At 44.6% G+C, this 25,866-nt stretch overlaps 1 protein-coding gene across 1 annotated transcript in view; it reads left to right on the top strand.

Annotated features, from left to right (window-relative positions):
- The window catches only part of ss (aryl hydrocarbon receptor spineless), a 185,454-nt gene that overhangs the window by 51,294 nt on the left and 108,294 nt on the right, over nucleotides 1-25,866 (top strand). The window contains exon 2 of the mRNA XM_017898446.1: nucleotides 17,337-17,527. Within this exon, the coding sequence (XP_017753935.1) occupies nucleotides 17,337-17,527 (191 nt within the window). The remainder of the gene's footprint in view (nucleotides 1-17,336; nucleotides 17,528-25,866) is intronic.

Raw genomic sequence — 25,866 nt, forward strand, 5'->3', positions numbered from 1 at the left:
CTTCCGATCCCTATCGAGCATCTCGGTGCCACGCAGGCCAGCACGGACGCTGCCACAACCCTTCACCCTTCGGCCGCCATGCGCGCGTACTCCGGGGTTCTAATAAACGAGCAGTCTTTTACTACCATCTTCCTCCGTCATCTCTCACCTTCTTCGAATTTTAAACTCGTCCCGATCACACTCGACGGATAGACGAATAGGAAGGAAATCAGCCTTTCCTCGGCTTCTCATCGAAGCGGAGCTTCCTCTTTGGAGTGGAAGCCGAAGAGGAGAAGCGTGTCGGTATAATTGGCGGATTGCAGGCTGTCGAAACGAACCGTAGGTCCGGCGATGTAGCCTTAATTCCAGAAAAGCACGCCGAAACGACCACGAGGACTATAAACAATTTAATTAACCACGCGGCCGGGGTGGAAGTGGAAGGCGCGTTCGTAGCGTACGCGCGGCGGGCAGTGCATAAATCAAAGCTCCTTTATTTGCCCGGTTCGACTATTAATGAAGCACGGGTCCGTCGGGCTGTGGAGCACGACGGACGACGACTAAATTAAATGAACATCTAAATCGTCGAATCCCGGGGACCACAAATCTCCCGGCTGCCGAAAACGCAACGGGCGCAAGAGTCGTATAGGAGAGGAGAGAGAGAGGAGCTCTCTCTGGCCGTTCGCCTGGACAACTAGCAGGGCTCGAGCCCGCTGCTGGGCTGCCGCGCCGCCATAAATTCTCCACTGAATTCGAAATTCGCCGCCTCGCCGGCCCGTGCACGATCACGCGAACAGAGGAGGTAATGTCGATGTCCGAGTGATCGCTCGGGGATCTCGCGGCTGCGTGGGACGCCCGGAGATTTCGATGCGTGGAGATTTCTAAGCGGAATCGCCGCCCGATCTCCGCACGCCCGCCGCCATCGCCGCTACGCTCGCTCCAGCCCCCTGTCCCTCTTTACCCACCGATTTACGACGGAAATTAACCAACTTTTCGGCCCCGTGTAAATTCCCTTTATTGCGAAATAGATTAACGCGTAATATACAGGAAACTCTCGTAGACAGATATAATAGAACTTGACGATGTGCACGCGAGAATGATGTCGAGTGCATCCTATTACCTTTAAGTTGGAATTAAATTAAACAAAATATCGTCGCTGACAGTATAATTACATATCTAAAATGGAAGAATATTAGCTATTCTTGGGTGTCAATACTTGACACATCTGACATCGGCGTTGCCTTATAACAGTCCTGTTATTAGGAATATACCTACTTCGAAAGGTAGGCGAGGTTGCTTTGTTCTTTTCTTGAGGTCTCTAGAAGATCTGTTATTTGAGAAATGGAAAAATGAAAATAGTTTCTTGGAGGTTGCTATAATCAAGGGTTTACTGTAGATTGTACTAAAAATAATCTCTGGATTTACTTTTAAAATTTATTTTCTTTCAGACTAGATAAATATTTAGATAGTGGGTGATTTTTGGTTTGTTAGAAATCTTTCTACGTGATTTGAGAAAAATAAATACCATCTTTTGAGTTAGGACATACATATAAGAATCGTGCATGCTTCCATTTTATTTGTAAATCAGATTCCCAAGAATTGTAAAATATTAAAGAAGCCAGGATTTTCCTACTCTCATTAACAAATTTATTAATTACCTGTATCTATCTGTAAATGAGAAGAGACACAAGTAGTCTTTACAAATTCTCTAGAATTAACACTAGAATTATCAATCTATAATATATACCTAAATATAACACATACAATTGGTATTATTCAATATGTTACAATGAGAATAAAATACCATACGTAATTGTTACCCTATTTGAACAAAAATCGGTATAATTTTTACCAAAAAGCATCGGAATATCCTCAGGAATCTCGAAAATAAAATGTCCGAATCAAGTGATGTTGACCGCCATGACAGTTCTAATATTAGAGAGACGCGAAGCTAGCTGTTAGTTAGAACGTAAAATAAACAAAATGGCGATTGGAAGCTTTAAACGGCCGTATAAATCACCTTTGAATTACAAGATTTATGGATAGGTATCGAAGATATCTCGAATGAAATATCTACCTGCCGATTAACTTTCGATTTCTCGGAAATTCGTCTCGCAAATCGGAGAAATGAAAATATCCAGGCGGTATGTACCGCGATCGGAGGAGGTAATAGGAATTAGAGGAGCGTAGGAGAATCGCGCAACCTTTCATTTGACTCGTAAAGCAAACAGGGTAGCAGAAGCATAGTTGAAACGTTCGCAGGAATTACGGCGGGACTTCCTCCGTGCGGCTGCAGCAATTCCGCGAAATGCAATTTCACGGGGCCCCGTTCTCGCGATCCGAGACGGAATAATCCCCGGTACTCGAAAAACTGTCTCAGTTCGTACACTCAATTAGTTCCGGCAGTCGTAGCCCATCCCGGCGAGGTGTTCGTCCTCGCATAATAATTCCGTTTGTCACGCCAGTTACGCGCTCTACATAGTCGGCCACGGAATCACAGGCTCGCTGGGGTATCGCCAACGACTAGCTTGAAACGGTGAAATGCGTGCAAGCAGATTTTCCCATACTTTCCCGACGCGAGAAAAATTCTAATTCCGAGCATCTCGCGTTCATCGCAGCACGAGATACACCTGCCTTCTACAATGCAGATCTTGGAAGATCTTGCTTATATGTGATTAACAATCGATAGGTAAATTGGCCTAATAGCAACTTGACATGGATTTTTCATCCGTGACAAAGAAAGCGAAAGATACTTAATAGCAGGAGATATTGTCTGTCGGCCATCTTGACTGACTTCTCGGCTCCTCGCAGGATAGCAGGAAGGTTAGAAGATGTTAGTAAGATGGCAAGAAAGTTATAAGATGCCAGTAAGTTGTCAGGGAGCTCAGAAGACGTCAGTAGGGTATCACGGCGCTCAAAAGATATCAGTAAAATGATAGGGAGCTTAGAAAATGTCAGTAAAATGTTAGTAAGGTATCAGGGAACTTAGAAGATGTTATCTTAGAGGATGTTGAAATTCAAATGAACCTAGGACATGTCTCTAGCACGTAGACAACAGGTGACGTCCCTTGATCATCCTGATTGACATCTACCGAGCTTCTCATAGTAGCTGCGAATAATTGATCTAACCCGAACGAACCCAGTAGGTTAGCCTAATCGCGTGTACACATAATGACAGGTATCCCTGAATGTTTTTAACTGACCAGGTACTAGCTGCTATTAATTTGAAGCGTGTAGACAAGAAGTGACGACTGTTGGTCATCCCGATTGACATCTTCCAAGCTTCCCATAGTGTCATAGGGACCTAGGAAGATGACAGCGAGCTGCGAATAACTGATCTAACTCTAAGTAGGTTAATCCTAGTAGGTTAGCCCAGTCACGTGAATATGACCACACGCGAACTCCTCTAATTTGTCAAACGTTAGCCACTGCTAATCTGACAAAGAAAGCGAACAATACGCATTAACGAGAGACACTCTTGCCTATTGGCCACCTTGACTGGCTTCGTCCGAGCTCTCTATGACACCGTAGGTTCCACGGTAGGCAGGTAGGTAGGCGATTAGCGACCTAATCTAACTAGTCAAACGCTCGCTACCGTAATTCGAAACGCGCAGAACAACTCTGGCGTCCAGACCACCTCGAGCGACTTCTTCTGCGCTGACCGCGGTAGCCGGCAGAAATCCGCGACGGCTGTTCCAGATGTGTCTTAAATCGCCTGGTAACAGTGTGTAATCCTTATCTGCTGGGTAGGCAGGTAATCTCCCGCGATTAGATTGTTCGTGGCGATTCGCATGAAGATATACAGCAGTCTGTGATCCAAAGCGTACGAAGATTAATGACCAGCTCGGCTATTAGAACTAGTCGATTGTTCGATACGATGCTCCGATCCGCGCGGAACCCGCGTTACCAATTAACAGATTTTCTTTCGTCTTCAGCCACGAATCCTCAACACCCGTTTTTATCTTAATCAATCAATTTCATGCGAAAACATCTTACGTACACGGTATCATCCGGGAACGCAGTAAATGGCCGCAAAACACTGTCTGGGGCAACGGATTCGCTCGGCGCGAGCAAAAAGCCGGCGAGCTCCAGGGGAGAGAGTCGCTGGTCTCGCGAGGCCTGATCGGCCCGCGGCGGCCTCGGCGCCGCGTTTAGCCGGATAAATCGCGTGCGCGCGAGAAAAAGCGCGGCGGGATCGTTCTCGCGCCTCTGACCGATAGCACCCGGCCGTAATTAATCCGGCAACGATCGCGGTAATTAATTCGCCACGGCGATGAAGGAAACGGCGTCCGCGACGCTCTCCTCCAATGGCTCGCGTTCGTGTAATGCTAACCGACGGTGACTCGGCCGTTTGTTAACGCGCTCCACGCACGCCGTCCAACCATCCTTTCTGCTCCCGTTACCATCCTCGCACCTCATCCCTGCGGCCATTATGATATCAATGGAAAGCTCCGTCGAATGCTGCGATTTTCTGCGATTTGCTTCGGATTTTCTGTGATTTTCTTTAGATTTTCTGCGATTCGTCTTGAGAGGCAGTTGCTAGGATGCACGGATCGCCATTTTCAGTGGTATTTTGGATTCTAAGGTTCGTAGGTGTTTGATAAATTTGGTAGTAGATAGATAGATAGATAGATAGATAAATCTTTATTGTTTTCCTAATGGATTACAAGGGTTCCGTCTCTCCTTGTTCTCCATACATATTGCTTATTTTATATAAAATATATAATTACTATAACAGCAATACGATATTAACGATATAACAGCCTATGCTACAACCATAATAATAACTTAACCTAACATATAACAATAACTTAACCTAACATATAACAATAACTTAACCTAACCTAATATAAATGTACTTTTATTTACACACCTCAACCATATCTTATCCCACCCCTCATTTTTGGTTTTCCCTTTGTACCATTGTTTCTTCTTCTTCCTTTTTATGCACTTGTCCCTTACAGCCCCGTTCCTCTCTGCTTCTTCGCCCTCTTCTACCTCCCCCTCCCGATTAGTTTGGTAGTAATGGGTTTGAATAGTGGAGGTTAGTCGAGTAGGTAGTTTGGTCTTGTTTCGACGCTGTGAATATTGAATATTAAGTCTTGCTGGATATAAAGACGAATGGGCTATAGGACTATGAAGACCTCGTTGATTGATCGTGCGAGCTTCCTGGTTACCCGATAACGACTGGTGACTGGTTCTAGTCGGGGTATATTAATCTGGAAGACCGGTTCAGGGTTGAATGTCGAATATTGAAACCCTGAATACCGAAGCTTCCTGAATCTAAAGACAAATGGCTGAGGAAAATCTTTTTGATCGATCGTTCGAGTAATGGGGGGTTTCTTGGCAGGCAAACGATCTAGAATAATATCGATCTAGAGTACTTGTTCAGAGTTGAATATTGAAACCTTGAATATTGCAGGTATTCGATTTTTTATTTATTCCATTATGTCTGACGACTGATTTGATGCATTAGATGGAATACATTGACCTGGAAGACAGTTCAGAGTTGAATAATGAAGCTTTCTATTCCTGCAGAGGAATTGCGAAAGCATCATTTGAGCTTTTTTATTTATTTAGGAATATTCGATGACTAATTTGGTATATTAAATGGAAAACATTGACTTGGAAAATTAGTTCAGAGTTGAATAATGAAGCTTTCTATTCCTGTAGAGGAATTGCGAAAGCTTCATTTAAGCTTCTTTATTTATTTGGGAATACTTGACACCTGATTTCAAGCATTAAATGGAAAACATTGACATGGAAAATTAGTTCAGAGTTGAATATTAAAGTTTCCTATTCCTGCAGAGGAATTGCGAAAGCATCATTTGAGCTTTTTTATTTATTTAGCGATATTTAGCACCTGATTTGATGCATTAAATGGAAAACATTGACATGGAAAATTAGTTCAGAGTTGAATAATTAAGCTTTCTATTCCTGTAGAGGAATTGCGAAAGCTTCATTTAAGCTTTCTTATTTATTTGGGAATACTTGACACCTGATTTGAAGCATTAAATGGAAAACATTGACATGGAAAAGTAGTTCAGAGTTGAATATTAAAGCTTCTTATTCCTGCAGAGGAATTGCGAAAGCATCATTTGAGCTTTTTTATTTATTTAGCGATATTTAGCACCTGATTTGATGCATTAAATGGAAAACATTGACATGGAAAAGTAGTTCAGAGTTGAATATTAAAGCTTCTTATTCCTGCAGAGGAATTGCGAAAGCATCATTTGAGCTTTTTTATTTATTTAGCGATATTTAGCACCTGATTTGATGCATTAGATGAAAAACATTAACCTAGAAAATTAGTTCAGAGTTGAATATTAAAGCTTCCTATTCCTGCAGAGGAATGGCGAAAGCATCGTTAGATCTTCTTTATTCACTTGGTAATATTTGACACCTAATTTGATGTATTAGACGGAAGACATTGATCTGAAAGCTTAGTTCAGAGTTGAATACTAAAGCTTCCTAATCTTGTAGAGGAATTGCGAAAGCATCATTTGAGCTTTTCTACTTATTTGATAATATTTGACACCTGTTTTGAGCGAGTAGTACATTAATCGAAGAATATTAGTCTGAAAGATTAGTATAGGATTAAATACTGAAGCTTCTTGAATTGACAGACGACCAGTGGAAAGATCGTTCGAGTTTCTTATTTATTTGATAACATTTAACTGATTAAATGCATTAGATGCAAAAGGAACGATTATATAGTACCCGAGGCATTAGTTCCTAGTTGAATATCGAATGTTAGAGCGGTGAATAAGATAAGTAGCGTGCGAAGACTTTCTTGATCGACCGTCTAAGTTTCCTGTTTACCTGCTAACAGCCGATGACCGGTTGCACGTAGATGGACAGAAAATTGCGCCTTAGTCGCGAGATTAGTTCAGGGTTGACGATTGAATGTTGAAACCATGAATGCTAAGGCTTCCTGAATCAGCGAGCAAGTAGTCTATGAAAATCTTCTTGATGGATCGTTACAGTTTCCTGTTTACTTAATAACAGTTGATGGCTGGTTTAAGTAAAACATAGAGGCCGGAGGATTGTACAGTAGACAAGAAATATTGATCCGAAGGTTAGTTCAGAGTTGAATGTTGAGTCGTTGGTAATTTATTCCGTTTTCAAATCCGGAATACTACAGCTTGCCGAAGCTAAAAATAACCAGTCCACGAAGATCTTGATCGATCGAGTTTCTTGTTTACTCGATAATACCTGATGACTGGCTTAAATACCGCAGAGACCATTAGTTTCGAATGAAATGCTAATCGCCGAGACCTTAGACACCGCAATTTTTTGATACCTTCGTCGTTAACAATTTATCTAAAAATTTTAACCAAGACGCTGTCAATAATTGTCATAAGAACAAGCAATCTATGTTCCATAACTCCAACGATTAGCCTAAATACCTCGTTTATTAGTTAATAATCGATATTAATCCCTTGGCTACTGTGATACGCGCTCAGAAATTTTGCTTTTGTGACACAGATGGCGCATATTAGCGCTCAACACAGTTTGCTTTTCTGACACGGAGGACGCATCTCTACCTAAAATTTTGCCGTTCTCGGCGGACATTGTAAATGAATTCCTACCCGTGTGGTACAACCGGTGCGTTTCAAAGTCTGGCGTAGTCAAAGGGTTAATTAATGCGGGGTGGCGAAGGACTCTAGCTAATAATAAACAGCGGCATCGGCTTTGACGAGGCGAATGAGTGTGCGGAGTGCATGGCAGCGTTTGGGCGGCACCAATCCAATTTTTCTTCCAATTTAAAATACGTTTAATGCACCAAAAACTAGATACGATAATATACGTATAAAAGAATCAAAACGTACAAGGGATTACAAATGAAAACTTAGACTATGAGATCGATGGCTCCAGCGTGAAGCACTCGCGATCTGGAATCAAACTTAACCCCTTGGTTACTGTGGGCGTCTATAGACGCTTAGAAATTTTGCGTTTGTGACACGGGGGGCGCCTATAGGCGCTCGGCGTAGTTTAGCTTTCTGACACGGAGGGCGCTTGTTTTCACAAAAATGGCGCACATCGTAACTCGATTCCTGCCGCATGGTACGGCCGTTGCGTATCAAAATCTACCGTAGTCAAAGACTTAATCTACCACGCTTATCGCTATAGGGTAATATAAACTTAAGACTAGCTAATATACGGGTTTGCCTATCTATAGAAAAGGCACGAAAACTGTACAACATTTGGATTTGGGTTGCTCCCTGAAAAGCAAGGAGTAGCGAACGACGGTATCGGGTCCGACTCGAGCGTTTGACACTGAAAGAACAAATGATAGCAAATCCTTTTGTCGGAATGTCTGTCGAATGATTGAGAGACAAAGCGTGTGTATGGAATGAGATAGATCTGGTTTTAAATAGGGATGCAAAACGTGAGTCAGGGAGATAGTGCGCAGTCGAGAGTAGAGTGTGTGTAATGGAGACAGAGAGTTGAGTTGAGAATCGAGTGGAGAGTGTCAGAAGAGATTGGAGTTGGGACGTGTGAGAAACTTAATGTATTGTAATATTTTAATTAAATAAAACTTGCGTGGTAAAAGATCGGATTTATAGAGATTGAACTTCTAACTTTGATTATATTTTATTCCCTGGTGGTACAAATGTGCGGAGGCTTGAGTCTTCTGAGATGCGTGATGCAGACGGTGGATTGTCGAAATCCACCCAAATTTCCCTCGAACCCTTCAGCCAGGTTCTTATAGGCCCTATGACGACTCATTACGTCGCTCAGTCCTGCTTCGAATATTGATAATCTTGATGGTTCCTAGAAGCAAACATAGATCCCGATACAGGTCGACGCCATCCAAGTAAAGACGCCTGTCACACTTGTTTTGTTACAAACAGGGAGTTATCGTTGGTTAGACGCACAGACCTCAGTATGCATAGGATTAACCCTTTGCACTCGACGATTTTTTGGCCAAAGAAGGATAGGAGTTCTGAGCGAAAGCTGACGATATTTTTCTGAGCAGTGAATAAGAAATCGTATGATAATTAACACGTAGAATTATTTGATTTCGATACCTCGCACACCGTTACATTATCTGAAATTTGACATATTTATGAATATCGAGCTTCGAAATTCTATCATATGGTGACTGTAGGGCGCCTCCCGAGCGCAAAGGGTTAATATAGCCAAGAATCCTACGTTAATCAACGATTTAAATCGATGGTTCAAAGTTAACCGTACCATGGAGTCTAATTTCTGTCAGGATAGGCATTTCAAATTGTCAGTGCACATTTTTGCTTAGTCGCTATTTTCGTCGTGAGACACATATATGGCTTCTTGAGCTCTATCAGTTGCTGCTAAATTGACGGTTTACGCAGAACGCATACGTGCGGCTGTATTCTGCAAAGGGTTAAATTCGAGAGAGAACACGAACAAGGTGCATAAAATGGTTGCATGGGAAGAGAGAAGCAAGTTGCAAAGAGAAAAGGAAACTCGCTCGCAGCTTCGATACGCCGTGAAAAGTATGGCGAGGCAAACTGTCGACCACGAAAGTAGCTTAACAGCTGCATTTGCATTTTTGTTGTCGAGAAGCTCTCTTTGACGAAGACCACTAATTCAGGCGTCAGCCGACATATGGTCGATTATTCGCCACAGGATGTCGAAAGTCGCTTCGGCCGGCATCAGCGCGCTCTTTCTGGTCGCCGCTTACGAAATACCACGTTGACAGGCGAATGCACTTCCGCTCGTTTCGAGTCTCCGGCGAATTCGTTGCGTGGCCGCGGCTTGCCGGCGAATTTCCGTGCTGCGCCGCTTCGAAAAGTCTCCCTCCGCAAGAACGAGCCGTGGCTACGTGAAAGCCTCGTACACAATTCGGATCGATAAAGCGACCTCTAGATTCGCGATGAAAGAATGTCCTTTCGAGTCGGCTTCGAGATCGCATAAATTTCGACCGCTGTAAATCTCTTCCAAGAACCTCAATCGTATCGCCTACGATGATCGGGGAAAAAGGCTACGAGCGGTTTCCGCTGCACGTGCGACGAAATTTTCATTTTTCCATTAAAGCGCGATTATCGCTGAACGGGCAGCAGCCGGCCGAATCGTTATCTACTCCGTGGCGAGTCGTAATTCCTTGGCCACGTGACCGATACTCGCGTATCGTTCCGCGAGATCTGATCCGATAAAATCGGTTTTCGAGAAACGAGAAAGCGGCCACCTGAAACGTAATTACCGAACAGCGATGGAACGCTACCCGACGACAACTGGTAATTAATTATTAGACATTCCGACCATTAACCATCGCGATTCGTTCTCCCTCTCATCCCGAATCCGCGTCCGCCATTTGGAAGTCGCGATTCCACCCTCCGGGCCGACGAATCGAGCCCTCCGTCGCGCGACAACCCCAAAGAAATCGAATTCTCTTGCCACGTCCTCTTTCGCGTCCAACCCCAAAGGAAATCGAGCTCTGAGAGGCTTATACCTCGGTTCAAGGTCGATGCCAGGCATTCCTAGACACCACCCCATCCCCGTCGCCGGCCAACCGTGTATATCACCATCCCAGGAAGCAGGCTAGCATCCCTTGCGCGGTGGGAGCTTCCATTGCTGCCCCATGCTGTCTGCCACCCCGGAACTCCACTGGCAGAGCCTCTCTACCCTCGAAAATCCATAGTGGACCCACCCTTCCTGGCGCCTGCGCGTCTCCCCGTTCCGTTCCAACGATCAACCCCCTTCCCGCCCTGGCTGGCCTCTGCTCTCCCGCGGAAGGACGTCAACCAAGCGACCGAGCTTCATGCGGCGAGCCATTAAAGGGCCAAAGGAAGGGACGATAGGGATACGCAGACGCTGCTGCGTCGAATAAACCGCGGATGGATCGTGCGTTGGGATATGAGCTCGCGTCCATTACGTCTGCGATCGCGACCATCAAGATGGCGAATTTTTTACAGAAACGATTTATTCCTGCCATTCTCAGAACTCGAGAAATTTTTGTATCACGAGAGTCAGGTATTTTTAGTGGATTCGAGGATTCATTGGCGGTATAGGTACACTCATGCTATTACGTCGAATAATAAGTAAAAGAAATGTAGTGATACGTGGCCCTACTTGTGTGCAAACCAAGATGGCGAATTTTTTACAGAAACGATTTATTCCTGCCACTCTCAGAACTCGAGAAATTTTTGTATCACGAGGGTCAGGTGTTTTTAGTGGATTCGAGGATTCATTGGCGGTATAGGTACACTCATGCTATTACGTCGAATAATAAGTAAAAGAAATGTAGTGATACGTGGCTCCACTTGTGTGCAAACCAAGATGGCGAATTTTTTAGAGAAATTGGTCCCCGTTGGAGCTTCGAGGATTCGAGAATTTCTTACCTTCACGATATAGATACACTTACACTGTTATGCCGAATAAAAGGTAGAAGAATCGTGGGGATACACAGCTTTAGTGGTGTGCAAACCAAGATGGCGAATTTTTCTGGAGGAACGATTCGTACTTGCAACTCTAAGGACTCGAGAAATTTTATTATCGCGAGTGTCAGACATTTCTCATCGATTCGAAGATTTATTGGAAATACAGGTACACGTATCCTGCGTGTTGAACATAAAGCGAAAGAATCGTGAGGTTACATGGCTTCCCTGATGTAGAAATCAAGATGGCGAATTTCTTGAAGAAATGATTCCTTGTTGGAGCTTCGAGAATTCGAGAATTTCTTAGGTTATGAGAGTTAAACGTGTCTAATTGATTCAGGGAATTTGTTATGATACGAATAGGCAGATGTTGTTTTGTTAAATAAATTTTCCTGACATCGGAACCAAAATGGCGAATTTACTATAGAAACAATTCCTTGTTGGAGCTTCGAGAATTCGAGAATTTCTTAGGTTATAAGAGTTAGGCGTGTCTAATTGACAGCTCTTCCTCGATATCGAAACCAAAATGGCGAATTTTATAGTAAGATGGCTACTTCTTGGAACCTTAAAGATCTACAAATTTTCTGCATTATGACAATCAAATATTTCTAATCGATTCCTGTAATTTCTTCGCATTACTTGACCAAGTAAAGAATAATTCTAATGAAAATCAGTCATTTTTCAAAATTAAAATGGCACAGAGTTCCACTGTCATCGTTGGTACTAAAACAATAAAATTCGCAGGAAAATGGTTCTTTCGTGGAACTCTAAGAATTCGAGAACCGTTCACGTTGTAAGAATCAGAAGTTCCTAATCGATTCGAGGGATTCACGTTCGATAATTCGAAGGTCGTTCGTACGTCCACTCCAACTTGCTTCCGGGCTTGCATCGATCTCGAGGGGACATCGAGTATTTGCCGAAAAGCTCGGACGAGGGTAGAGTAATCTACAGAGGGATTCGTAAGGCTGATGGATTCGAGGATAGCGTGTCTCGCCCTCCGATCGCGCCACCTTTGATTCGTGTTATTTAATTCTAATCAAACCCCCCGTCCATATTTGTCCTTCCTCTCGTTCAACCAACTAACACGGTTTCCCTGAAAGCACATTTCTCGGTATCCGCGTATACATATACAGGGTGTCTCTCTTTATTAAACTCAAACCTAGAACCACCTATTCGGGAGACCTTAACACTCGAACCCACACAAGCCTAATCGTCTCACACACTCGTGGGGTCAACCTCACCGCGATATTTAGCAACGTTTATGCTAGCCTTCGAGTCCACTAGCCAACGAATCACTCTGTACATACAACTCTCAAACGCTATACTTATTCCCGATCAAACGTCACGACATGCCTAACCGAAAATTAAAATCCCTAAAATCTCGTTAGCGACTCGAAAATAAACACATTCCAGAAATAATACGTACGAAGCGCAGGGTGAGCCTCGTAGCCTCTCCAAGGCCGTGTTCCTCCGCTCGAAGGTCCCTCTCCAGGAAAACGCGATCGAAAGCAAGGCTGTGGCAGCGTGGAGAGGGATGGAAAATTGCCATAGAGCCTTAGGGTAACGATCGCGATAACGCAGCCGGCCATTAAACAGCGGGCTGAAGTATGCGCGCACATTTCGAGTGCGTAACCGTGTTACGGTCGGTGGAGTCGACACGCATCTACGCGATCGGTCTAGGTTGGGAAGCCCCGTGTTAGCGGGCTGTTCGTAGGGGTCGAATCACTTGTCGTCTTATCAGCTGGTCACGCCGGAACCGTGCATCGTCGGCGATCCGACTCGATGGTCCCTCAGCTTCTGCGCCGACAAATCTCTTCTCCGACCTTGGGTAGTTTCGTTCAGGGTAATCGGAGAGGGATCGAAGGCAGGATCAATGACAGAGCTGACGCGTGGGGTCCACGGGGCGTTCGCGATTAGTCGTAACCGAAGAGGAATCGAAGGAGCAATAGACAAGCGATGACTTGTCTGCTTTGAATCTGTATGAGCCATGGAGATGTGGCCCAAGAAAAATACGCTCATATCGAGTACCTCCCTGGTCGTACTCCTTTGGTTGACACTAGGGTCAAGCGTGGGTTGACTTCCCTGTTGGTTGGATCATGACAGTTTCATTGGCAGATGCGAATTAGTCGCAAATCACATCTCCTGATATGTCACGAAGGCTAGGAACGGCACGAGCCGTGCAATAGCACAAAGCTGCACAGAAATGATACAATATTTGGATTTGTATGTGTCATGGAGACCAATAATTTGGATCTCGTATCCTGCCAGATCTGAAGTGGCCCAAGAGAAATACCCCAATATCGGGTACCTCCTCGGACGTATTCCTTCGGTTGACACTAGGGTCAAGCGTGGGTTGACTTCTCCGTTGGTTGGATCATGTCGGTTTCATTGGTACGATGTTGATAAAATTCGCAAATTTCATCTGGCAGTATAGTTACAAAGGCGAAGAACGGCAAGAGCCGTGCAATAGCACAAAGCTTCTCAGAAAAGACACGATATTTGTTTGCTTTGGATCTGTATGGGCCATGGAGACCAATGGTTGGACCTCGTATCCTGCCAGACCTGAAGTGGCCCAGGAGTAATACTTTCACATCGGGTACCTTACCAGAGTGTTCTCCTATGGCTGATAACGGAGTCAAATATTGGGTTGATCAGACCTGAAGTGGCCCAAGAGCAATACGCTTCTATTGGGTACCTTCTTGGAGTGTTCTCCTACGATTGACAACAGAGTCGAGTATTGGGTTGACTTCCCCATTGATTGGACCATGTCGGTTTCATTGGTACGATGTTGATAAAATTCGCAAATTTCATCTGGCAGTATAGTTACAAAGGCGAAGAACGGCACGAGCCGTGCAATAGCACAAAGCTTCTCAGAAAAGACACGATATTTGTTTGCTTTGGATCTGTATGGGCCATGGAGACCAATGGTTGGACCTCGTATCCTGCCAGACCTGAAGTGGCCCAGGAGTAATACTTTCACATCGGGTACCTTACCAGAGTGTTCTCCTATGGCTGATAACGGAGTCAAATATTGGGTTGACTTCTCCGTTGATTGGACCATGCGTGTTCCAATGACAGATGAGAATGCTCGCATCCAATATCTATCAGTATACCTTATGACGAGGAATGACAAGTGCCGCGCAATGCGCAAAGCAGCTGAAATATAATAGATCGCAATGCTTGGTTTGAACCCGTAAAGCCGAGTTATAGATCGCTATAGCTCTAGATGGCGTCCGCAGAGGAATCGGGCTGCAGCCGTTGCTAGTCCAGTTGCCTAGGCAAGGGGCAAACGTATCTGATCCGCGGCGCGGCAAATAAAGCAATCGTTGTGGTACTAATTGCCAGCAGAATTACGATCTATGCACCGTGATAGCCGGTTGTTGCGGTAAACGTAATTAAAATAATCGTCAGATGCGAGTCGACCACTGCGAGAACATCCAGGTCCAAATTTAGCGGCGACCACCGGCGCGGCTACCGTAATTCAAGGTTAATGGGGACCAATTACTACCGGCGTTACGAATAAGCTGATCATCCAGCGGTGCTTGATCGTCGCGACGGAAGGAACGTTTCGTTCGATTTCCGATTCGACGTGAAAGAGCGGAGGCTTTCGGGCAAAGTCTGGTCAAAGTTCAGGAATCGTCGGAAGGGTCGCGAGGGGAGATAATTACGTTCTAATTGCGGCATTGTCGCATCGGTTTCGTTCCCCGGTGACGGACTCGCGGTTCCAGGACGCATTGAAATGCAGTTTTCTGCCGCGCAAAGTGCACGGTTCGCGTTGCTTTCTTCCCACGCTGCGGCAGAACAAAAGTCGGTTACGTAAACGCGTGTCTCGTTCATCGGTTCCCTCCGGGACATTGTTTCGCGAAATCTATAATTTTTTTTCCCATTTTCCTTCCTCCTTTTCCATTATACGTCCGTCATCGTGACACCGGTGATCGAGGCACGCCGATCGAATCGCGATGGCGGCACGATCGCGGCCAGGTTCGTGCGCGATTCGTATTAAACGGAAGACACCTCGCGTTCCGATGATTACAACGTTTCGTCAAATATCGATATTTATTTACCAGCTTTCTCGAATCGAAGATACCGTCGCTTATCGGCTCGGCATCTCGCGGCTGTTTGGCTAAGTTTCGCCGGATCGCCCGGCGCGTCGTTAGTCTTAACGATTGCAATTAGCGTGGTCAAATTGCACGGAGTCGCCGGCGAGTATCCTTGACGAGTTCCTTGAATGCACATCGCGTCGGTAATCTCGGGTTTATTCGAAGGATTCCGCTTCCTCTTCCCGACCGAGTCAAATCGTCCCTCTGGCCACACGGCTGCGCTCAGGACAGTCCGAGAAACTGCCTGGCCGTTCGAGCTCGAAAAGCTCGGCGAGCAGGGAAAGAAAAGGCGGTAAAAAACCGGAGGCAGAAGAAGCAAGTGGCACAGCCCACGTGGCACTCCTTTCCTCCCGTCCTCGTCCCAATAATTAACCGTGTTTTGCACGCCGGGAACGCGCGAGCAGCCGCGAAAGAACAAAAGGCCGGCCGTGGGTCCTAATGGTATCTGAATGAGACTATTCCTCGAGGACCTCCGTCCGTTCCTCGTCCCGGATAATGGATTCGGTGTCATCTAATAATTAATAGAGTTCTTCTCGCTGCTGCCGCGCGCACTCCTAGGCACCGGCAATCTCATTCATCACGCTTTCTAACCCCTAAGCATTTTAATTAAGGCCATCGCCGTTTTTCCATCCACCCATCTTTCTCTCTTTCTTTCTCTCCTTTCTTCCTCTCCTCTCCATCTCGCTCCCTTTTTTCGTGGAAACCGCGTTTTACGCGCCACTCGCGAGGCTTCTCGCCGAAAGAATCGACGGATCTCGCTCATAGTCGGGATTTCTATGAGAAATTTCTCTTTCAGGAGTTTCGAAGAGTTCTAGAGAGAGAGATCGAGAGCTTCGTTTTGGGAACTACGTTTCGTGGAATATTCGTATACGCTCGGGAATAATAATTATGGCTGGCCGAAGCTCTGCCAGAGGCAGCGGCGCGGTGTCTTTGACGTCGGTTCCGCGCTGGTCCTGCATGGGGTCCCTGTCCCATGGAGAACGGTTCAATTAAACAAACAGTCCGTACTCGATCCGTAACGCTTGATTTTGCATACGCGCACTGGCAGCGCCATCTTCGTTTCCTCTACTCCAGCATTCCTCTCATTCCTAGGAGAAAAGAGTTGGCGCCGCGATAATTCCATAAACGTAAATTTCCACCGCCATGACTGACAGTCGAGGTAATTACCAAACATGTCTAGGTAACAATTTTTATTTCTACGAGCTATAAATTCTACCATTTACCTTTTCGCGAGTACCTCGTCGAGGAGTTACTGTTCCAAGAATACTATGTCCTACGATGGAGTTCCAATATTTTTGGGCCCCGAAGGATGAAAATATTCGCGTGCTGCCTACGCCAGTGAGGACCCATCCGGCGACCACGTGGTAGTCAGCTTCCACTTGTCGCTATTATCGAACAATTTACGAATCTTGCGACGCATCTCGTTGGGAAAGGGACGAAAGCAGGAAAGGACGGAGGGTCGGTGGAAAAGGTGGAGAATCGGAGAGAGTGCAGATGGCAGAAGTACTTTGTAATAACTATACTTATCCCGAAGAATGCCGGACTGTTGAGTGGGCATATCGGTCCGCAGGGTTTCCTCGCGTGTCAATCAACCCTCGGATAGTGGTCGCCTTTAATTATCGAGATCCCTCGCTCGTAGGCCGCCTGTTGTTCGAGCCTCGAAGGTGGCCGTGGAATTCCTGTAACCAGTCGAACGCGAACACCGCAGGCTGCCCGATTATCTCCGATACACCGGCTAATTAAACCGACGCGACGCGTCGCTTCTTTTCTCCCGCCGATTTTTCTCGCAGGAATTTCCTGCTCTCCCAACGGCCACGTGCTAGACTCCAGAGTAGATAAGGGAAAATCGTTTCGCACGATTCGTACTCAGTGATCCCTCTGCTTCTTCTCGTTGCAGCCTGAAGCCGCCGCAAAAGGATGGGGTGACCAAGTCGAACCCCAGCAAGCGACATCGGGAGCGACTGAACGCCGAACTGGACACGCTGGCGTCGTTGCTTCCGTTCGAGCAAAATATTCTCAGCAAGCTGGATCGGCTCAGCATCCTCAGACTCAGCGTCAGCTACCTCCGGACCAAGAGTTACTTTCAAGGTGAGTCTTCAACCCTTGCTGCGCGTCCAGTCTAATTGCACGGACTAGGTCTTGACACTTTGACAGCACGTTGGTCATATATGACCGATCACGGTTTTTCCTGTAACGCCACGATGGTCATTGGTGACTGGAGCGCTTGAACTACTTGCAGTTGTAAAAATTGAATGAAAGTTGACAGTTAATGGACTGTCAATCGTCACCAAGGCGCCAACGATGATCATTCGTGACTGTCAATAAGATAAGAGCTCGATTGGGTAAGAATGTTGCGTTCCATCACCAATTTATTATTATTTTGCCATTATAGGCTTTGAGTAATAAAAATTCTGCCGTGGTGTCCTGAGCGAAACACGTGATTTGGCAGTCAAAGGGTTAAGTAGTAAAACGCGTCTCGATGACGTGGAAGATTCGAAGATCTTGGATTGAGATTATGACAGAAATTTGCAGGAATGTCTCGTTTGAATATTTTATACGAGGTGTTTAGGGAACACCATATTTGATGATTTAAAATGAATTACTCGGAGCGTAGGTCACGCTGAAGATTGACAGGATCTACACGCGTTAATTAATGAAACGAATTCGAGAACAGCTGCGATTAATCGCGGCTTTCCTCTCGGACGAGATGAAACGTTTAAAAGAGTGTTACGGAGATGGCCGGGGCTGATACGTGTTATTAATTGCGAGAAAATCGTCCAACGTCAAGATGGCGGCCAGATACCGAGATTTCTTGCGCCCCGTTCACTGTGGCTAAACATCGTTGCGCATCCAGGAGCATTAGCATCCTCGAATATCCTAGCGAACACGCGATGCTGTCGTTACTCTGTCTCCGTGGAAACAATAAGATTCAAAAACAATGGCCGGTGTTCTTCCTCGATCCTGCAATTCGTCTGTTCGCCGTCAAACTTCTCGGTTTCCTCGGCAACCATTGTGATCCGCGCCACTATTGTTGCATTACTCCATCGTGCAAGATGTTACGGAGAAAGTGGTCGACTATGCAGATGCATGCGCTTTTGCTATTTTCTTTTTTTCATTCGGGGAAATTGGGTCGGCCAATAAGTAACGTTGCATTTCTGCGATACAATGCAGGGTTTTTAATTAAGTGGAATTATACGACCTTTAATTCTGGCCATATATAGAAAACTATATCAAGACTCTGTTTTATTTCAAGAACAATGACTGTTATTTTATAATTCTTTCAATTTTTTTTTTTTTTTTCAATTCTTTCAATTCCTTTTCTTTATTCGAGAAAAATAGATCAGCCTATATATAAGTAACGTCGGATTTCTGCGATACAATGCAGGGTTTTTAATTAAGTGGAATTTTACGACCTCTAAGATGGCCATATATAGAAAACAATATTAAGACTCTATTTTGTTTCAAGAACAATGACTATTATTTTATAATTCTTTCAATTCTTTCAATTCTTTTAATTCTTTTTTTTATTCGAGGAAAATAAATTGGCCCATATATAAATAACGTCAGATTTCTGCGATACAATGTAGAGTCTTTAATTAAGTGGAATTATACGGCCTTTAAGATGGCCATATATAGAAAACTATATCAAGACTCTGTTTTATTTCAAGAACAATGACTGTTATTTTATAATTCTTTCAATTTTTTTTTTTTTTTTAAATTGCACGGAGTCGCCGGCGAGTATCCTTGACGAGTTCCTTGAATGCACATCGCGTCGGTAATCTCGGGTTTATTCGAAGGATTCCGCTTCCTCTTCCCGACCGAGTCAAATCGTCCCTCTGGCCACACGGCTGCGCTCAGGACAGTCCGAGAAACTGCCTGGCCGTTCGAGCTCGAAAAGCTCGGCGAGCAGGGAAAGAAAAGGCGGTAAAAAACCGGAGGCAGAAGAAGCAAGTGGCACAGCCCACGTGGCACTCCTTTCCTCCCGTCCTCGTCCCAATAATTAACCGTGTTTTGCACGCCGGGAACGCGCGAGCAGCCGCGAAAGAACAAAAGGCCGGCCGTGGGTCCTAATGGTATCTGAATGAGACTATTCCTCGAGGACCTCCGTCCGTTCCTCGTCCCGGATAATGGATTCGGTGTCATCTAATAATTAATAGAGTTCTTCTCGCTGCTGCCGCGCGCACTCCTAGGCACCGGCAATCTCATTCATCACGCTTTCTAACCCCTAAGCATTTTAATTAAGGCCATCGCCGTTTTTCCATCCACCCATCTTTCTCTCTTTCTTTCTCTCCTTTCTTCCTCTCCTCTCCATCTCGCTCCCTTTTTTCGTGGAAACCGCGTTTTACGCGCCACTCGCGAGGCTTCTCGCCGAAAGAATCGACGGATCTCGCTCATAGTCGGGATTTCTATGAGAAATTTCTCTTTCAGGAGTTTCGAAGAGTTCTAGAGAGAGAGATCGAGAGCTTCGTTTTGGGAACTACGTTTCGTGGAATATTCGTATACGCTCGGGAATAATAATTATGGCTGGCCGAAGCTCTGCCAGAGGCAGCGGCGCGGTGTCTTTGACGTCGGTTCCGCGCTGGTCCTGCATGGGGTCCCTGTCCCATGGAGAACGGTTCAATTAAACAAACAGTCCGTACTCGATCCGTAACGCTTGATTTTGCATACGCGCACTGGCAGCGCCATCTTCGTTTCCTCTACTCCAGCATTCCTCTCATTCCTAGGAGAAAAGAGTTGGCGCCGCGATAATTCCATAAACGTAAATTTCCACCGCCATGACTGACAGTCGAGGTAATTACCAAACATGTCTAGGTAACAATTTTTATTTCTACGAGCTATAAATTCTACCATTTACCTTTTCGCGAGTACCTCGTCGAGGAGTTACTGTTCCAAGAATACTATGTCCTACGATGGAGTTCCAATATTTTTGGGCCCCGAAGGATGAAAATATTCGCGTGCTGCCTACGCCAGTGAGGACCCATCCGGCGACCACGTGGTAGTCAGCTTCCACTTGTCGCTATTATCGAACAATTTACGAATCTTGCGACGCATCTCGTTGGGAAAGGGACGAAAGCAGGAAAGGACGGAGGGTCGGTGGAAAAGGTGGAGAATCGGAGAGAGTGCAGATGGCAGAAGTACTTTGTAATAACTATACTTATCCCGAAGAATGCCGGACTGTTGAGTGGGCATATCGGTCCGCAGGGTTTCCTCGCGTGTCAATCAACCCTCGGATAGTGGTCGCCTTTAATTATCGAGATCCCTCGCTCGTAGGCCGCCTGTTGTTCGAGCCTCGAAGGTGGCCGTGGAATTCCTGTAACCAGTCGAACGCGAACACCGCAGGCTGCCCGATTATCTCCGATACACCGGCTAATTAAACCGACGCGACGCGTCGCTTCTTTTCTCCCGCCGATTTTTCTCGCAGGAATTTCCTGCTCTCCCAACGGCCACGTGCTAGACTCCAGAGTAGATAAGGGAAAATCGTTTCGCACGATTCGTACTCAGTGATCCCTCTGCTTCTTCTCGTTGCAGCCTGAAGCCGCCGCAAAAGGATGGGGTGACCAAGTCGAACCCCAGCAAGCGACATCGGGAGCGACTGAACGCCGAACTGGACACGCTGGCGTCGTTGCTTCCGTTCGAGCAAAATATTCTCAGCAAGCTGGATCGGCTCAGCATCCTCAGACTCAGCGTCAGCTACCTCCGGACCAAGAGTTACTTTCAAGGTGAGTCTTCAACCCTTGCTGCGCGCCCAGTCTAATTGCACGGACTAGGTCTTGACACTTTGACAGCACGTTGGTCATATATGACCGATCACGGTTTTTCCTGTAACGCCACGATGGTCATTGGTGACTGGAGCGCTTGAACTACTTGCAGTTGTAAAAATTGAATGAAAGTTGACAGTTAATGGACTGTCAATCGTCACCAAGGCGCCAACGATGATCATTCGTGACTGTCAATAAGATAAGAGCTCGATTGGGTAAGAATGTTGCGTTCCATCACCAATTTATTATTATTTTGCCATTATAGGCTTTGAGTAATAAAAATTCTGCCGTGGTGTCCTGAGCGAAACACGTGATTTGGCAGTCAAAGGGTTAAGTAGTAAAACGCGTCTCGATGACGTGGAAGATTCGAAGATCTTGGATTGAGATTATGACAGAAATTTGCAGGAATGTCTCGTTTGAATATTTTATACGAGGTGTTTAGGGAACACCATATTTGATGATTTAAAATGAATTACTCGGAGCGTAGGTCACGCTGAAGATTGACAGGATCTACACGCGTTAATTAATGAAACGAATTCGAGAACAGCTGCGATTAATCGCGGCTTTCCTCTCGGACGAGATGAAACGTTTAAAAGAGTGTTACGGAGATGGCCGGGGCTGATACGTGTTATTAATTGCGAGAAAATCGTCCAACGTCAAGATGGCGGCCAGATACCGAGATTTCTTGCGCCCCGTTCACTGTGGCTAAACATCGTTGCGCATCCAGGAGCATTAGCATCCTCGAATATCCTAGCGAACACGCGATGCTGTCGTTACTCTGTCTCCGTGGAAACAATAAGATTCAAAAACAATGGCCGGTGTTCTTCCTCGATCCTGCAATTCGTCTGTTCGCCGTCAAACTTCTCGGTTTCCTCGGCAACCATTGTGATCCGCGCCACTATTGTTGCATTACTCCATCGTGCAAGATGTTACGGAGAAAGTGGTCGACTATGCAGATGCATGCGCTTTTGCTATTTTCTTTTTTTCATTCGGGGAAATTGGGTCGGCCAATAAGTAACGTTGCATTTCTGCGATACAATGCAGGGTTTTTAATTAAGTGGAATTATACGACCTTTAATTCTGGCCATATATAGAAAACTATATCAAGACTCTGTTTTATTTCAAGAACAATGACTGTTATTTTATAATTCTTTCAATTTTTTTTTTTTTTTTCAATTCTTTCAATTCCTTTTCTTTATTCGAGAAAAATAGATCAGCCTATATATAAGTAACGTCGGATTTCTGCGATACAATGCAGGGTTTTTAATTAAGTGGAATTTTACGACCTCTAAGATGGCCATATATAGAAAACAATATTAAGACTCTATTTTGTTTCAAGAACAATGACTATTATTTTATAATTCTTTCAATTCTTTTAATTCTTTTTTTTATTCGAGGAAAATAAATTGGCCCATATATATAAATAACGTCAGATTTCTGCGATACAATGTAGAGTCTTTAATTAAGTGGAATTATACGGCCTTTAAGATGGCCATATATAGAAAACAATATTAAGACTCTGTATTATTTCAAGAACAATGACTATTATTTTATAATTTTTTCAATTTTTTTTTTCAGTTCTTTCAATTCTTTCAATTTTTTAAATTCTTTTTTTTATTCGAGGAAAATAAATCGGCCTATATATAAATAACGTCAGATTTCTGCGATACAATGTAGAGTCTTTAATTAAGTGGAATTATATGACCTTTAAGATGGCCATATATAGAAAACAATATTAAGACTCTATTTTATTTCAAGAACAATGACTATTATTTTATAATTCTTTCAATTTTCTTTTTCCAATTCTTTCAATTCTTTTAATTTTTTTTTTTTTATTCGAGAAAAATAGATCAGCCTATATATAAGTAACATCGGATTTCTGCGATACAATGCAGGGTTTTTAATTAAGTGGAATTATACGACCTCTAAGATGGCTATACACGGAAAAAGGTATTAAAACTTTATTTTATTTCAAGGACAATGACTGTTATTTTATAATTCTTACAATTCCTTTTTTTTATTATTCGAGGAAAATAAATCGACCTATATATAAGTAACATTGGATTTCTGCGATACAATCCAGAGTTTTTAATTAAGTGGAATTATACACACGACCACCCTTAAGAAGGTTATAAAAATGATTAAAATTCTTTTTTATTTTAAGGAGAATTACTATTAATTTAATACGTGTCTAATCAGCAAGGGGGGCTGATAGTATAGCATTATATATATTGTTGTCTCTGAGATATACAGTGAAAAATGACCAGATTTCTATTTAATCGTGTAACTCGATTGTTATTTACCAAGGAAACTATTTTCAAGCCTTATATCTGGTCTGCTAAATCGAGTTAAATATAACAGCGACTTTGAGGCGAACAAGATCGCGTTTTACCACCAAATCAAAGGGTTGATCTGAATTTTTATTCATTTCGGAACACGACCATTTATCTCCGTCACATCGCGTCAATTATATTCGTATGCAGCATACTTATCTTCCCCTTACGAAACAGTAGTCCTAGCATTAAGCGATTATTCGAACCCCGGAGTATAAGAGAGGAGGATGAAACGAGCGTAACGTCGCGTTCGTTTTATTGCATTAATAATATAACATTAATATCAATTCGCCTGTTCGTTAGTATTAATAACGACGTGAACGGCTCGGTCGTTAACGTTACATTGTATTAATAACAACGTGTATTAACGACGCGTATCGATGATAAGTCAACGCTAATTTCGCGAGAAGCAGCTGCTGTACCTGCCGTACCTGTAACTGAGAAAACAAAAAGTGTCGAACCAGTCATTTGACTGGTCCGGTAGCCGCGTTCGTGGAGCACGTCGAAACGGCTGATGAATGGTGGCTCGTAAAAAGTTGCAAAGTTATAACGAACGGAGGATTTAAATCGCGTTAAACGCAGTTAAACGGCAGGGCGAATTTCCATATCGATTCGAAAGGGTTGCCGGGACAGACGAAAAGGCGGCAAAGCCGGGCCGAGCGAGGCTGTGCCGAGCGTAGGCGAGGTTCGCCAATCAATAGCCTGAAAATCCGTCGTAAAAAGATAAGCCCGGTTATTACGAGAAACTCGTGGCGCTCATTTGCCCGAAGGTTGTAATTTCTGTACAAAGAAGAGTTTATAATCCGTTCGTGACGCGGAATCGTAACATTGCCTAACCCATTTGCATTGCTTATTCATAATTAGTCAAGATATCCGCGTGGCTATGACATTTTTAAATTTTAGGTCAGCCCAGATACCAGTCCCGGCCGCGCCGCTTTATATAACGATACGCTTCGCGAGATCGGGCCGGGATAATTTTCGTTAGAATTCAATTTGCCCGTCCCTGTTCGATCCACCCGTCCCGTCCCGATGCCTTCGTTTCCCTGCCTCTCGATTCCTTTAATTGCACCCGCAGGATAAATCGATTCGAATCAACGTGACCCAATTTTTTGGCTCCAACGCGGGATCGCGAGTGGCGTGACTCTTTAAGATTACGATATTCAAGGTTACCTCACTTATCGGTATTTGCTGAAAAGCTACCGGCTTAAAAGGTCCAAGGGCATTCGCCAGTCTACGACAGACACAGACGGGGAACTGAGATTTTGCACGTCGACAGGAACAACGACAGAGGTGCAGACAGGTATTCGGACAGAAACAATAATAGAGATTCGGATAAAGACAAATGGGGACAAAGACAGAGACACAGTTAAGACAGATAAGGACAAAGACAGAGATCATACACAACGACAGGAACAAAAACAGAAACGCGGACAGAGACACAGACAGAAACAACAACAAAGATTCGGACAAAGACAAATGGGGACAAAGACAGAGACACAGTTAAGATATGTAGGGACAAAAACATGGACTTTACACAACGGCAGAAACAACGACAGAGTTTTCACAGGATGACAAAGACAACGACTGAGATACAGGAAAAGGAAGACAGGGACAAAGTCAGAAATACAGAGAAAGGGAGATAGAAACAAAGACAAAGAAAGACAAAGACAGAGACAGAAATACAGAGAAAGGGAGATAGAAACAAAGACAAAGAAAGACAGAGACAGAGACAGACAGAAAGTTTAAACGACGACAAAGACAAAGACAAACAGAGGGTTTGGACAACATCAGTGACAGAAACAGAGACACGAGCGAAGGAAGATAGGGACAAAGACAGAGACTTTCGACAACGACGGAAACAAACACAAAGACTGGAACACAGACTTATTACAACGACAGAATTAACAATAGATGCACGCAAAGAAGACAGAGACAACGACACAGACAGAGACATAGACAAAACAAGATGGAGTCGAAAATAAATTAACTAACGAAGAACAGGGAGAAGAGGAAGATCAGTACCCGCACACGCGGAAGTCCCAAACAGCGCGGACGATCGGGTCGAACGGAGCAGAAAATTTTGTTGCAACGGTAAGAGGGAGAGAGAGAGAGAAAGAGAGAGAGAGAGTCTTAGAGGGGAAGAGGCTAAAAAAGAAAGGGGCCAGAATTATGCAACTGCATCGGTGGCGGCAGCAGCGCGGCTTCCTGCGCCACGGGTGTGCAATCTCATCTGCAATCGCAATCAGGTGGGGGCCAATCGAAGAATCGCCGCGGAATAATGGGTAGACGTTCCTCTTTCTTCCCGTCCATTATCTTCCTCCCCCGGTCTGGAGTC

Source organism: Eufriesea mexicana, unplaced genomic scaffold (genome assembly GCF_001483705.2).
Source record: "Eufriesea mexicana isolate 0111107269 unplaced genomic scaffold, ASM148370v2 scaffold630, whole genome shotgun sequence".
NCBI classification, from domain to species: Eukaryota; Metazoa; Arthropoda; class Insecta; order Hymenoptera; family Apidae; genus Eufriesea; species Eufriesea mexicana.